This window comes from Mus musculus, chromosome 10 (genome assembly GCF_000001635.26).
Source record: "Mus musculus strain C57BL/6J chromosome 10, GRCm38.p6 C57BL/6J".
In the NCBI taxonomy this organism is placed as follows: domain Eukaryota; kingdom Metazoa; phylum Chordata; class Mammalia; order Rodentia; family Muridae; genus Mus; species Mus musculus.
In genome coordinates, this window is record NC_000076.6 from 12,381,706 (window position 1) to 12,398,023 (window position 16,318).

General features: G+C 41.1%; 1 protein-coding gene across 17 annotated transcripts in view; it reads right to left on the reverse strand.

Moving 5' to 3' along the window:
• Positions 1–481: 481 nt before the first annotated feature.
• Positions 482–16,318, reverse strand: part of Utrn (utrophin) — a 487,702-nt gene continuing 471,865 nt past the window's right edge. For 14 of the 17 annotated variants that reach the window (XM_006512710.4, XM_011243167.3, XM_030245066.1 and 11 more), the window contains 2 exons: positions 3,813–3,835; positions 482–2,491 (listed from right to left, as the gene is read on the reverse strand). In XM_006512710.4, the coding sequence (XP_006512773.1) occupies positions 2,483–2,491; positions 3,813–3,835 (32 nt within the window). In that variant the 3' untranslated portion in view covers positions 482–2,482. The remainder of the gene's footprint in view (positions 2,492–3,812; positions 3,836–16,318) is intronic. The other 3 variants (XM_006512708.4, XM_006512707.4, NM_011682.4) reach the window with 2 other exon arrangements.

Here is a 16,318-nt window from a genome sequence, read left to right on the forward strand (position 1 = left end):
GCTTTACAGCAACACTGCACAGAAAACTAACTATATATATCTAAAATAAATATAAATAAATATAACTATATATACATACACACATATATGTTCATGTATATTTTTATTTAGTTATAATAATATAGATACATAGAAAACTATGAGTCTAGTGATGAAAGTGGATTTGAGAGAGTAACCTGATAAATCTCAGTAGCTCCAAGTTATAAAAATGAAGGCCCAATGGGCTTTAGGAATGTACTTATAACATCCATTTTCCCTAGTAATAAGACTCTGATTTGTACAGGAAATTGAAAAATATATAATCATATTTATATGCAAGAAAGGAGAGAGAGATAATGAGTGAATGGAGACTAGATTAATGTATAAGAGAGAGTTTCAGAAAATATTTAGATTTATCAGAATATAGATCATCTTATAGTTAGCTTTCATCACATACATTCAGAGATCTGATTTCATCAGTGAACACAGCCAAACATCAAAGTCATTTTGTGTTAAAATTACTTTTATTCAGGATGAAAAATACGGTATGTAACAGATTAGATGACAGTCTGCGATTAACCACATATTTCAAAAGAACAATACACTTATTTCTCATCATGGTTACTGTAATATATTTCCTCTTATTTATTACTCAGAAGGTTACAATGTAGTGTTTTGTGTAGCTTTTTCTGTAATAGCAGATAGAGATCATTTTGCATACAAATACAGGCAGGAAATAAAAGAATACATGACTCCTCAAAGCAAGAACAAGGACGACACCAAATCTACAACTTGGGGTTCTGAGTTCCGGGAGTTTCTGTTGATCTTCTTTACACAGGTGCTTCCTGGGTATGGAAAGGCCTGACTACAGCCCTAGGTTTTGCACACTGCGGCATATAAAGCTATGTCCAACACAATGGAGGAAGGTGGTTCTGAGGTAGAAAGGTGATCATGGCTCTCCCCTTATATAAAACAATTTTCTTCGTCTCAAAATATCTATGCTGCAAATAGACACCCTTGCCCCCCAACCCACCCAACCGATCCTAAAAGAATAGCAATTTCTAACTTTCAGCCTCCTTCTGGCCAGATCCCAGTGAAAGAGAACCCAAAGTTAGCATGTCCTGATGTTTTAAAAGCATATATGTTTGAATCAAAACATATTACCTTCACCTTTATTTTTGGTTTCTCTAAAATCGGCAATTAAGTGTTAAATTAAAAAAAAAAGAAAAGAAAAAGAAAAAGAAGCCAATACCTAGTTGAACACACTCAGAAGTAGAGGCAGGGATACAATCATCCGAGCACTGATTTCATTCTAGAGAAGCCGTGGTGTAGGCTTGTGAGTGACATCCTTCTCGGATGTGCTGCTGGCCAAGTGAGGGGTCATGAGACATCTGACTATCTGCTCCAAAGCTTCAAATGAGACAGCCAATAAGTATCTGCCTGCTTTCACAAAGGAAACAACCAGAGCTTTCAAAACTTACACAGGACTCGAAAAATACAAAAACAACAATAAAAGTCTATTCAAAGGAAACTGAAGAGCATGATGTGTGCTCTCCTCACAATGGGCAAAGCCTGCCGTGTGTTTTCTCATGAAAACCAAGGTTGCAAGTACTAGGAGAGGTTGTACCAACTTTGGTTTCTGAATCAAAATGAAAATATGCTTAAATGGTAACCCTTGGTAAAATAATTTTTTGAGACTATTACAATACAGTCTTCTTTATTATAGAGATTGCAAGATGAAATAAATAAAGACGTCAAGATCTACTTACAAAAAAGGAATAAAAACAGGAGGAAAAATACCCCAGCAGCTTGCCGTTAAAGTCCACAGGATTTTTAGTGTAGTCATCCAGTGGTTACTAAAGGATGGTGTGTGTGACGTCAACTAAAGTTAAATAGTATCTTCAGAATGCCTGCCTACTCCACATATGTAAAATATTTGATTCAAATATATGAACTTAGGAATTTGGCCAGATTATAGAAACAAATACATAGAATCTATTTGTTTGTATGGCTGATAAATTTATAAATAACCAAAACATAATGGTAAAACAGTCAAATAATAAGTGAAGTTATTGTACAAGGTTAATGTGAACAGCAGAAGGAATGTAATAATGTAAAGTGGTCTAATTCTTATGCAATTTTTTCTCTTGGTTATTAAAAAGACAGTTTCATATTAGAAAGCCCCCACCCACTTTCCCATGGCTGTATATATTATACAAATCAGTGACAAATGCTTTACCACCTCCAAATACTTCTCTGTTCATTAATTTACAGTTGCATAGAAAGGGGAGAAGAAAACAATAATATACGTTATTAGAAAACCAAAATATCCTTTTCTCTTTGGATAGTCAGTGTTTGGTTCCCTCAGTAGAACACCCAGTAAGCACTCAACAGCTTGTGTCGTGGAGCCACGGAGCTTTGGGGTTGAATGGGTCTTGGGATTGGCATTTGCAGAAGAGGGCAATACTGAAGGTCGGGAAATGTTGGCTGGCTGGATAGATGCTCACATTGCCTGTGGCAAGGGAAAACACCAAGGTCAGAACAGCATCTGCATAAGGACATTCAGGTAATGAAGACTTGTCAGTTCTTCATGGGAAAATAAGGGCATCTTTCAGAACTAACTAAAACTTTATATGGCTGTGTTCAAAGGGGACCCTCCCCCAACTGCTCATGTGGGATGAGGACATTTCCTTCACCCTGAAGTCACATGCCAGCTGTTTATTACAGTAGTCAACACCAACATAAAAGCAGAGGCCAGGGGTGACAAGACGTCTTTTTTTTTTTTTTTTTTTTTTTTTTTAAACAGGCTAGAAACCCAGGTCAAATTGAGAGGTCTTTGCTTCTTGGGAAAGGTAGCGATGATATATGTGTTAGGCTACCAAAAGAGTACCCCATTCCTTCATGTCCTAGAGAGGAGGAGACAGATGTCTAGTGGTGTCTGCTATGTGGAAAATGCCAATGGGTCTAAATACGGGCTACACAATTTTGAAGTAGATTTTTGAAAAAACATGTCTAACTTGAGTACTTTTAACAAATGGATTGTTTTGGGATGTGTCTGCTTCCCTGCACATGAGCACATCTTCCCATCTCTTCTTATACCTCTGAGGGTTCTTCTGTCATCTCACTTCCCTTTAAAATCCTTGCTTCCAATGGACCAGGACAATGGGCATCACCGGAAGATGCTAACCCTACCTACTGTGTCACAGACTGCTTTACAGACACCTGTCTTCTAGCCAAGACCCCAGTTCCACTTGCTAATAAGATGAAACAATGTTGACTGTTTTGAAAGGACTAATAAATTCACTCAAGAAAATGTTTTATAAAGATCTGCTTTGGCTCCGTGGTATATTTTAATTAATGGCTCCTCATAAGGAACCAAACAAAACTGAAAGCTACTGGGCTAAAGATGCCAGAAGAGCTCAACGTATTTTCTTAAATGAAAAAGGCAACTCTGTCTTCATTGGAGTAATGATCTCAGTATTGCCCTGTAGTACCAGGGACATTTCAAAGTCACTGTTCTGTGACAAATGTGAGATTTGAGGTCAGTCAGATTTACACAGAAACTTGTATAGTAGAGAGCATGGAATGAGAACTGAAATCCAGCATGGGTACTTTGGGTGCCTCATAGAGTTTGGTTTGGGGAACCAAATGGTCCCACCCAACATCTTCAAAGCAACAATCTGTTGTACAGAACCAAGTAACACTTAAACATCACGTGGCTTTACTCATTTATATGGAGAATGAAGTAAGACTAAACTAAATCAATAGCAGCTAATGTGCTTACGCCCAGATGGGATCAAGAAAGCGAAGTCAATTGAACCATTAACTCTTACCTGTGGCCTGCTGGGGACATTTGCTGAAAAAGAAAATAGAAGAAATCAATTGAGGGCTTTACTATTGCTTTGTGCCTTCCCTTCTCATGCATGCAAATGTATAGAATGCTTTTCAGAGGAAGAGAATAGCTCTGCCCTTCCAAGGATGCTAGCAGGAAGCAGAGGCCAGCCACCCTGACCCTCTAAGCAAGGCTAGTTTTCCAAGTAAATGTCTCATATTCTATGTGATTTGAAATGCAAACATTCTAGAGAGAGAGAGAGAGAGAGAGAGAGAGAGAGAGAGAGAGAGAGAGAGAGAGAGAAGAAAAAGAAAAAACCAAAACCCCACACAAAACATATACTAGCTCTTTTAAAACATTCAGGAAGGATCTTGGTCCGGGACCCGCCGAACTTAGGAAATTAGTCTGAACAGGTGAGAGGGTGCGCCAGAGAACCTGACAGCCTCTGGAACAGGCAGAGGCACAGAGGCACTGAGGCAGCACCCTTTGTGGGCCGGGGACAGCCAGCCACCGTCTGGACCGGAGGACAGGTGCCCGCCCGGCTGGGGAGGCGGCCTGGGCCACAGCAGCAGCGGTCGCCATCTTGGTCCGGGACCCGCTGAACTTAGGAAATTAGTCTGAACGGGTGAGAGGGTGCGCCAGAGAACCTGACAGCCTCTGGAACAGGCAGAAGCACAGAGGGGCTGAGGCAGCACCCTGTGTGGGCCGGGGACAGCCGGCCACCTTCCGGACCAGAGGACAGGTGCCCGCCCGGCTGGGGAGGCGACCTAAGCCACAGCAGCAGCGGTCGCCATCTTGGTCCGGGACCCGCCGAACTTAGGGAATTAGTCTGAACAGGTGAGAGGGTGCGCCAGAGAACCTGACAGCTTCTGGAACAGGCAGAAGCACAGAGGCGCTGAGGCAGCACCCTGTGTGGGCCGGGGACAGCCGGCCACCTTCCGGACCAGAGGACAGGTGCCCACCCGGCTGGGGAGGCGGCCTAAGCCACAGCAGCAGCGGTCGCCATCTTGGTCCGGGACCCGCCGAACTTAGGAAATTAGTCTGAACAGGTGAGAGGGTGCGCCAGAGAACCTGACAGCTTCTGGAACAGGCAGAAGCACAGAGGCGCTGAGGCAGCACCCTGTGTGGGCCGGGGACAGCCGGCCACCTTCCGGACCGGAGGACAGGTGCCCACCCGGCAGGGGAGGCGGCCTAAGCCACAGCAGCAGCGGTCACCATCTTCGTCCCGGGACTCCAAGGAACTTAGGAATTTAGTCTGCTTAGGTTAGAGTCTGTACCACCTGGGAACTGCCAAAGCAACACAGTGTCTGAGAAAGGTCCTGTTTTGGGCCTTCTTCTTCGGCCAGGAGGAGGTCCAAATACAAGATATCTGCGCACCTTCCCTGTAAGAGAGCTTGCCAGCAGAGAGTGCTCTGAGCACTGAAACTCAGAGGAGAGAATCTGTCTCCCAGGTCTGCTGATAGACGGTAACAGAATCACCAGAAGAACAATCTCTAAACAGAGTCAACTATAACTACTAACTCCAGAGATTACCAGATGGCGAAAGGTAAACGGAGGAATCTTACTAACAGGAACCAAGACCACTCACCATCACCAGAACCCAGCACACCCACTTCGCCCAGTCCAGGGAACCCCAACACACCTGAGAACCTAGACCTAGATTTAAAAGCATATCTCATGATGATGGTAGAGGACATCAAGAAGGACTTTAATAAATCACTTAAAGAAATACAGGAGAACACTGCTAAAGAGTTACAAGTCCTTAAAGAAAAACAGGAAAACACAATCAAACAGGTAGAAGTCCTTACAGAAAAAGAGGAAAAAACATACAAACAGGTGATGGAAATGAACAAAACCATACTAGACCTAAAAAGGGAAGTAGACACAATAAAGAAAACTCAAAGCGAGGCAACACTAGAGATAGAAACCCTAGGAAAAAAATCTGGAACCATAGATTTGAGCATCAGCAACAGAATACAAGAGATGGAAGAGAGAATCTCAGGTGCAGAAGATTCCATAGAGAACATCGGCACAACAATCAAAGAAAATGGAAAATGCAAAAAGATCCTAACTCAAAATATCCAGGAAATCCAGGACACAATAAGAAGACCAAACGTACGGATAATAGGAGTGGATGAGAATGAAGATTTTCAACTCAAAGGTCCAGCAAACATCTTCAACAAAATTATTGAAGAAAACTTCCCAAATCTAAAGAATGAGATGCATATGAACATACAAGAAGCCTACAGAACTCCAAATAGACTGGACCAGAAAAGAAATTCCTCCCGACACATAATAATCAGAACATCAAATGCACTAAATAAAGATAGAATACTAAAAGCAGTAAGGGAAAAAGGTCAAGTAACATATAAAGGCAAGCCTATCAGAATTACACCAGATTTTTCACCAGAGACTATGAAAGCCAGAAGAGCCTGGACAGATGTTATACAGACACTAAGAGAACACAAATTCCAGCCCAGGCTACAATACCCAGCCAAACTCTCAATTACCATAGATGGAGAAACCAAAGTATTCCACGACAAAACTAAATTCACCCATTATCTCTCCACGAATCCAGCCCTTCAAAGGATAATAACAGAAAAAAACCAATACAAGAACGGGAACAACGCCCTAGAAAAAACAAGAAGGTAATCCCTCAACAAACCTAAAAGAAGACAGCCACAAGAACAGAATGCCACCTTTAACAACTAAAATAACAGGAAGCAACAATTACTTTTCCTTAATATCTCTTAACATCAATGGTCTCAACTCGCCAATAAAAAGACATAGACTAACAAACTGGCTACACAAACAAGACCCAACATTTTGCTGCTTACAGGAAACTCATCTCAGAGAAAAAGATAGACACTACCTCAGAATGAAAGGCTGGAAAACAATTTTCCAAGCAAATGGTATGAAGAAACAAGCAGGAGTAGCCATCCTAATATCTGATAAGATTGACTTCCAACCCAAAGTCATCAAAAAAGACAAGGAGGGACACTTCATTCTCATCAAAGGTAAAATCCTCCAAGAGGAACTCTCAATTCTGAATATCTATGCTCCAAATACAAGAGCAGCCACATTCACTAAAGAAACTTTAGTAAAGCTCAAAGCACACATTGCGCCTCACACAATAATAGTGGGAGACTTCAACACACCACTTTCACCAATGGACAGATCATGGAAACAGAAACTAAACAGGGACACACTGAAACTAACAGAAGTGATGAAACAAATGGATCTGACAGATATCTACAGAACATTTTACCCTAAAACAAAAGGATATACCTTCTTCTCAGCACCTCATGGTACCTTCTCCAAAATTGACCACATAATAGGTCACAAATCAGGCCTCAACAGATTCAAAAATATTGAAATTGTCCCATGTATCCTATCAGATCACCATGCACTAAGGCTGATCTTCAATAACAAAATAAATAACAGAAAGCCAACATTCACATGGAAACTGAACAACACTCTTCTCAATGATACCTTGGTCAAGGAAGGAATAAAGAAAGAAATTAAAGACTTTTTAGAGTTTAATGAAAATGAAGCCACAACGTACCCAAACCTTTGGGACACAATGAAAGCATTTCTAAGAGGGAAACTCATAGCTATGAGTGCCTTCAAGAAAAAATGGGAGAGAGCACATACTAGCAGCTTGACAACACATCTAAAAGCTCTAGAAAAAAAGGAAGCAAATTCACCCAAGAGGAGTAGACGGCAGGAAATAATCAAACTCAGGGGTGAAATCAACCAAGTGGAAACAAGAAGAACTATTCAAAGAATTAACCAAACGAGGAGTTGGTTCTTTGAGAAAATCAACAAGATAGATAAACCCTTAGCTAGACTCACTAAAGGGCACAGGGACAAAATCCTAATTAACAAAATCAGAAATGAAAAGGGAGACATAACAACAGATCCTGAAGAAATCCAAAACACCATCAGATCCTTCTACAAAAGGCTATACTCAACAAAACTGGAAAACCTGGACGAAATGGACAAATTTCTGGACAGATACCAGGTACCAAAGTTGAATCAGGATCAAGTTGACCTTCTAAACAGTCCCATATCCCCTAAAGAAATAGAAGCAGTTATTAATAGTCTCCCAGCCAAAAAAAGCCCAGGACCAGACGGGTTTAGTGCAGAGTTCTATCAGACCTTCAAAGAAGATCTAACTCCAGTTCTGCACAAACTTTTTCACAAGATAGAAGTAGAAGGTATTCTACCCAACTCATTTTATGAAGCCACTATTACTCTGATACCTAAACCACAGAAAGATCCAACAAAGATAGAGAACTTCAGACCAATTTCTCTTATGAACATCGATGCAAAAATTCTTAATAAAATTCTCGCTAACCGAATCCAAGAACACATTAAAGCAATCATCCATCCTGACCAAGTAGGTTTTATTCCAGGGATGCAGGGATGGTTTAATATACGAAAATCCATCAATGTAATCCATTATATAAACAAACTCAAAGACAAAAACCACATGATCATCTCGTTAGATGCAGAAAAAGCATTTGACAAGATCCAACACCCATTCATGATAAAAGTTCTGGAAAGATCAGGAATTCAAGGCCAATACCTAAACATGATAAAAGCAATCTACAGCAAACCAGTAGCCAACATCAAAGTAAATGGAGAGAAGCTGGAAGCAATCCCACTAAAATCAGGGACTAGACAAGGCTGCCCACTTTCTCCCTACCTTTTCAACATAGTACTTGAAGTATTAGCCAGAGCAATTCGACAACAAAAGGAGATCAAGGGGATACAAATTGGAAAAGAGGAAGTCAAAATATCACTTTTTACAGATGATATGATAGTATATATAAGTGACCCTAAAAATTCCAACAGAGAACTCCTAAACCTGATAAACAGCTTCGGTGAAGTAGCTGGATATAAAATTAACTCAAACAAGTCAATGGCCTTTCTCTACACAAAGAATAAACAGGCTGAGAAAGAAATTAGGGAAACAACACCCTTCTCAATAGCCACAAATAATATAAAATATCTCGGCGTGACTCTAACGAAGGAAGTGAAAGATCTGTATGATAAAAACTTCAAGTCCCTGAAGAAAGAAATTAAAGAAGATCTCAGAAGATGGAAAGATCTCCCATGCTCATGGATTGGCAGGACCAACATTGTAAAAATGGCTATCTTGCCAAAAGCAATCTACAGATTCAATGCAATCCCCATTAAAATTCCAACTCAATTCTTCAAGGAATTAGAAGGAGCAATTTGCAAATTCATCTGGAATAACAAAAAACCGAGAATAGCAAAAACTCTTCTCAAGGATAAAAGAACCTCTGGTGGAATCACCATGCCTGACCTAAAGCTTTACTACAGAGCAATTGTGATAAAAACTGCATGGTACTGGTATAGAGACAGACAAGTGGACCAATGGAATAGAATTGAAGACCCAGAAATGAACCCACACACCTATGGTCACTTGATCTTCGACAAGGGAGCCAAAACCATCCAGTGGAAGAAAGACAGCATTTTCAACAATTGGTGCTGGCACAACTGGTTGTTATCATGTAGAAGAATGCGAATCGATCCATACTTATCTCCTTGTACTAAGGTCAAATCTAAGTGGATCAAGGAACTTCACATAAAACCAGAGACACTCAAACTTATAGAGGAGAAAGTGGGGAAAAGCCTTGAAGATATGGGCACAGGGGAAAAATTCCTGAACAGAACAGCAATGGCTTGTGCTGTAAGATCGAGAATTGACAAATGGGACCTAATGAAACTCCAAAGTTTCTGCAAGGCAAAAGACACTGTCTATAAGACAAAAAGACCACCAACAGACTGGGAAAGGATCTTTACCTATCCTAAATCAGATAGGGGACTAATATCCAACATATATAAAGAACTCAAGAAGGTGGACCTCAGAAAATCAAATAACCCCCTTAAAAAATGGGGCTCAGAACTGAACAAAGAATTCTCACCTGAGGAATACCGAATGGCAGAGAAGCACCTGAAAAAATGTTCAACATCCTTAATCATCAGGGAAATGCAAATCAAAACAACCCTGAGATTCCACCTCACACCAGTGAGAATGGCTAAGATCAAAAATTCAGGCGACAGCAGATGCTGGCGAGGATGTGGAGAAAGAGGAACACTCCTCCATTGTTGGTGGGATTGCAGGCTTGTACAACCACTCTGGAAATCAGTCTGGCGGTTCCTCAGAAAATTGGACATAGTACTACCGGAGGATCCAGCAATACCTCTCCTGGGCATATATCCAGAAGAAGCCCCAACTGGTAAGAAGGACACATGCTCCACTATGTTCATAGCAGCCTTATTTATAATAGCCAGAAACTGGAAAGAACCCAGATGCCCCTCAACAGAGGAATGGATACAGAAAATGTGGTACATCTACACAATGGAGTACTACTCAGCTATTAAAAAGAATGAATTTATGAAATTCCTAGCCAAATGGATGGACCTGGAGAGCATCATCCTGAGTGAGGCAACACAATCACAAAGGAACTCACACAATATGTACTCACTGATAAGTGGATACTAGCCCAAAACCTAGGATACCCACGATATAAGATACAATTTCCTAAACACATGAAACTCAAGAAAAATGAAGACTGAAGTGTGGACACTATGCCCCTCCTTAGAAGTGGGAACAAAACACCCATGGAAGGAGTTACAGAAACAAAGTATGGAGCTGAGATGAAAGAATGGACCATGTAGAGACTGCCATATCCAGGGATCCACCCCATAATCAGCTTCCAAATGCTGACACCATTGCATACACTAGCAAGATTTTACTGAAAGGACCCAGATGTAGCTGTCTCTTGTGAGACTATGCCGGGGCCTAGCAAACACAGAAGTGGATGCTCACAGTCAGCTAATGGATGGATCGCAGGGCTCCCAATGGAGGAGCTAGAGAAAGTACCCAAGGAGCTAAAGGGATCTTCAACCCTATAGGTGGAACAACATTATGAACTAACCAGTACCCCTGAGCTTTTGACTCTAGCTGCATATGTATCAAAAGATGGCCTAGTCGGCCATCACTGGAAAGAGAGGCCCATTGGACACGCAGACTTCGTGTGCCCCGGTACAGGGGAACGCCAGGGCCAAAGGGGGGGAGTGGGTGGGTAGGGGAGTGGGGGTGGGTGGGTAAGGGGGACTTTTGGTATAGCATTGGAAATGTAAATGAGCTAAATACCTAATAAAAAAAAAAAAAAAAAAAAAAAAAAAAAGAAATCCAAAACACCATCAGATCCTTCTACAAAAGGCTATACTCAACAAAACTGGAAAACCTGGACGAAATGGACAAATTTCTGGACAGATACCAGGTACCAAAGTTGAATCAGGATCAAGTTGACCTTCTAAACAGTCCCATATCCCCTAAAGAAATAGAAGCAGTTATTAATAGTCTCCCAGCCAAAAAAAGCCCAGGACCAGACGGGTTTAGTGCAGAGTTCTATCAGACCTTCAAAGAAGATCTAACTCCAGTTCTGCACAAACTTTTTCACAAGATAGAAGTAGAAGGTATTCTACCCAACTCATTTTATGAAGCCACTATTACTCTGATACCTAAACCACAGAAAGATCCAACAAAGATAGAGAACTTCAGACCAATTTCTCTTATGAACATCGATGCAAAAATCCTTAATAAAATTCTCGCTAACCGAATCCAAGAACACATTAAAGCAATCATCCATCCTGACCAAGTAGGTTTTATTCCAGGGATGCAGGGATGGTTTAATATACGAAAATCCATCAATGTAATCCATTATATAAACAAACTCAAAGACAAAAACCACATGATCATCTCGTTAGATGCAGAAAAAGCATTTGACAAGATCCAACACCCATTCATGATAAAAGTTCTGGAAAGATCAGGAATTCAAGGCCAATACCTAAACATGATAAAAGCAATCTACAGCAAACCAGTAGCCAACATCAAAGTAAATGGAGAGAAGCTGGAAGCAATCCCACTAAAATCAGGGACTAGACAAGGCTGCCCACTTTCTCCCTACCTTTTCAACATAGTACTTGAAGTATTAGCCAGAGCAATTCGACAACAAAAGGAGATCAAGGGGATACAAATTGGAAAAGAGGAAGTCAAAATATCACTTTTTGCAGATGATATGATAGTATATATAAGTGACCCTAAAAATTCCAACAGAGAACTCCTAAACCTGATAAACAGCTTCGGTGAAATAGCTGGATATAAAATTAACTCAAACAAGTCAATGGCCTTTCTCTACACAAAGAATAAACAGGCTGAGAAAGAAATTAGGGAAACAACACCCTTCTCAATAGCCACAAATAATATAAAATATCTCGGCGTGACTCTAACGAAGGAAGTGAAAGATCTGTATGATAAAAACTTCAAGTCCCTGAAGAAAGAAATTAAAGAAGATCTCAGAAGATGGAAAGATCTCCCATGCTCATGGATTGGCAGGACCAACATTGTAAAAATGGCTATCTTGCCAAAAGCAATCTACAGATTCAATGCAATCCCCATTAAAATTCCAACTCAATTCTTCAACGAATTAGAAGGAGCAATTTGCAAATTCATCTGGAATAACAAAAAACCGAGGATAGCAAAAACTCTTCTCAAGGATAAAAGAACCTCTGGTGGAATCACCATGCCTGACCTAAAGCTTTACTACAGAGCAATTGTGATAAAAACTGCATGGTACTGGTATAGAGACAGACAAGTGGACCAATGGAATAGAATTGAAGACCCAGAAATGAACCCACACACCTATGGTCACTTGATCTTCGACAAGGGAGCCAAAACCATCCAGTGGAAGAAAGACAGCATTTTCAACAATTGGTGCTGGCACAACTGGTTGTTATCATGTAGAAGAATGCGAATCGATCCATACTTATCTCCTTGTACTAAGGTCAAATCTAAGTGGATCAAGGAACTTCACATAAAACCAGAGACACTGAAACTTATAGAGGAGAAAGTGGGGAAAAGCCTTGAAGATATGGGCACAGGGGAAAAATTCCTGAACAGAACAGCAATGGCTTGTGCTATAAGATCGAGAATTGACAAATGGGACCTAATGAAACTCCAAAGTTTCTGCAAGGCAAAAGACACTGTCTATAAGACAAAAAGACCACCAACAGACTGGGAAAGGATCTTTACCTATCCTAAATCAGATAGGGGACTAATATCCAACATATATAAAGAACTCAAGAAGGTGGACCTCAGAAAATCAAATAACCCCCTTAAAAAATGGGGCTCAGAACTGAACAAAGAATTCTCACCTGAGGAATACCGAATGGCAGAGAAGCACCTGAAAAAATGTTCAACATCCTTAATCATCAGGGAAATGCAAATCAAAACAACCCTGAGATTCCACCTCACACCAGTGAGAATGGCTAAGATCAAAAATTCAGGTGACAGCAGATGCTGGCGAGGATGTGGAGAAAGAGGAACACTCCTCCATTGTTGGTGGGATTGCAGGCTTGTACAACCACTCTGGAAATCAGTCTGGCGGTTCCTCAGAAAATTGGACATAGTACTACCGGAGGATCCAGCAATACCTCTCCTGGGCATATATCCAGAAGAAGCCCCAACTGGTAAGAAGGACACATGCTCCACTATGTTCATAGCAGCCTTATTTATAATAGCCAGAAACTGGAAAGAACCCAGATGCCCCTCAACAGAGGAATGGATACAGAAAATGTGGTACATCTACACAATGGAGTACTACTCAGCTATTAAAAAGAATGAATTTATGAAATTCCTAGCCAAATGGATGGACCTGGAGAGCATCATCCTGAGTGAGGTAACACAATCACAAAGGAACTCACACAATATGTACTCACTGATAAGTGGATACTAGCCCAAAACCTAGGATACCCACAATATAAGATACAATTTCCTAAACACATGAAACTCAAGAAAAATGAAGACTGAAGTGTGGACACTATGCCCCTCCTTAGAAGTGGGAACAAAACACCCATGGAAGGAGTTACAGAAACAAAGTTTGGAGCTGAGATGAAAGGATGGACCATGTAGAGACTGCCATATCCAGGGATCCACCCCATAATCAGCATCCAAACGCTGACACCATTGCATATACTAGCAAGATTTTATCGAAAGGACCCAGATGTAGCTGTCTCTTGTGAGACTATGCCGGGGCCTAGCAAACACAGAAGTGGATGCTCACAGTCAGCTAATGGATGGATCACAGGGCTCCCAATGGAGGAGCTAGAGAAAGTATCCAAGGAGCTAAAGGGATCTTCAACCCTATAGGTGGAACAACATTATGAACTAACCAGTACCCCTGAGCTCTTGACTCTAGCTGCATATGTATCAAAAGATGGCCTAGTCGGCCATCACTGGAAAGAGAGGCCCATTGGACACGCAGACTTTGTGTGACCCGGTACAGGGGAACGCCAGGGCCAAAGGGGGGGAGTGGGTGGGTAGGGGAGTGGGGGTGGGTGGGTAAGGGGGACTTTTGGTATAGCATTGGAAATGTAAATGAGCTAAATACCTAATAAAAAATGGAAAAAAAAAATAAAACATTCAGGAAGGTCTTAGTTTTATAAATGAGAAAAAAAATCTGAAAACTTCATTTTATAACTATGCCATGTATTTTTTGACTTTTGTATAATAAGTACAGAGGAGAGCCTATATGTTGTGTTGAATATACAGTTTGATTCTGACCAAAAGGGTCCTTAGAGGGAATTAGTATTTTCTGCACACCTTGGCACACCCTTGCTGAAAGCTGTAGGAAGAAGGTACATTTGCATCAGTGAAAAGGCTAGTCATTCATCAGCAGTCTTCAGAACGGGGATCAACAGTGATGCCTTACATGGGTTCAGTAAAGAGCACAGAAGTTAGCCTAGGGTGCTAATAACCCTTCAACATTATCCTTGCATCGGAGCCCATGACAAAGAAGCTGATGTCGTGGGCTTACGGAGAACTGGCACTACCAAGACTTTTCTAGATCTCTGCTTTGTCAGGTCCATTTTTCACTGAGATCATGTTCATGACCCCTTGTTCTTGTGATCTTCACTAAAAACAATTCAGAGATTAAAATGAGTATAGTCTAGAAGACAAAGCTGATGGCAGAGCAGGGTAGAGCCCCTCTGAAGAGCAGCAATGGTCCAAGAGACCACTGTTCACACAGACATTATAGGCGGGCTATCAGTGGTTCTCAACCTTCCAAATGCCGTGACCCTTCCACATGCTGTGGTGACCCCAGCTGTAAAATTATTCTCATTGCTACTTAATAACTGTAATTTTGCTTCTGTTATGAATTACAATATAAATATCTGACACACAGGATATCTGATATGTGAACCCTGTGAAAGTGTCATTTGACTCTCAAGAGTATAGAGGTGCACAGGTTGAAAATTGTTGCTTTCTATGAAAGAAAAAATAAAAAATCCAAGGGCTGAAGAGATGCTCATCTCAGCAGTTAAGATCATCTTCTTCTTCTTCTTCTTCTTCTTCTTCTTCTTCTTCTTCTTCTTCTTCTTCTTCTTCTTCTTCTTCTTCTTCTTCTTCTTCTTCTTCTTTTTCTTCTTCTTCTTCTTCTTCTTCTTCTTCTTCTTCTTCTTCTTCTTCTTCTTCTTCTTCTTCTTCTTCTTCTTCTCCTCCTCCTCCTCCTCCTCCTCCTCCTCCTCTCCTCCTCCTCCTCCTCCTCCTCCTCTTTCTCCTCCTCTTCTTCTTCTCCTCCTCTTCTTCTTCTCCTCCTCTTCCTCCTCCCCACTTCTCCTTCTTCTTGCCTCCATTGGCACTACATGCACATGTTACACAGACATGCAAGCAAGCAAGCAAAACTTGCATGAACATAACATAAAATAAGAGTAAATAATTCTTTTAAAACTATCTCTGAACTTTCCTGAGGAAATCTGGGCTGTGCAAGTAACTATCTCCCATAGGAGGGAGAAGGGGTAAGCCTTTGTCCTCAACGCCTAGAAAGTTTAGGATTCCTATAGTCTTCCAGGCAGGATGTCTACCTCCTTCTAATACTAGAGACACATTTCAGGACCCATTGTTGCTGTTGTTGTGAACAGTAATTGAAGTCTAACTGCTTCACCATTTTGCTTTACAGGCCATTGGCTGGCTATGTCCTCTAAGCCTGCCAATATTTGACACTTTCGCTGCAGATTCATATTCAACATAGGGAAAGAAAGGGTAATGATGACAATATCTATCCTTGGCCAAAGGGGAGTGTCTCTAATCAAGTAGCATGTTACATGCTTCCAATCCTTCATTTTTCTGTGATAAGGGGGAAAAAGGACATCTGTGGCTCATTTGTGAGGAGAGAGAGAGAAAAAGAGAGAGAGAGAGAGAGAGATTGATTGATTGAGATTGATTTCCTCCCTGTGATAGCAGGGGAGAATGTGAGCCCCGGTATTTGGGAGAAGAACCAGGGAAACATAAGCCTAGTCCTACAAGGTGTTTCCCATCAGAGAAAAGAGTGAACCCCTGTCCTCATGTGAGCTATACCCCGGAGGTAGCTGAGGTGAATTATTAGTAAAGACATGTTGTAAATATAC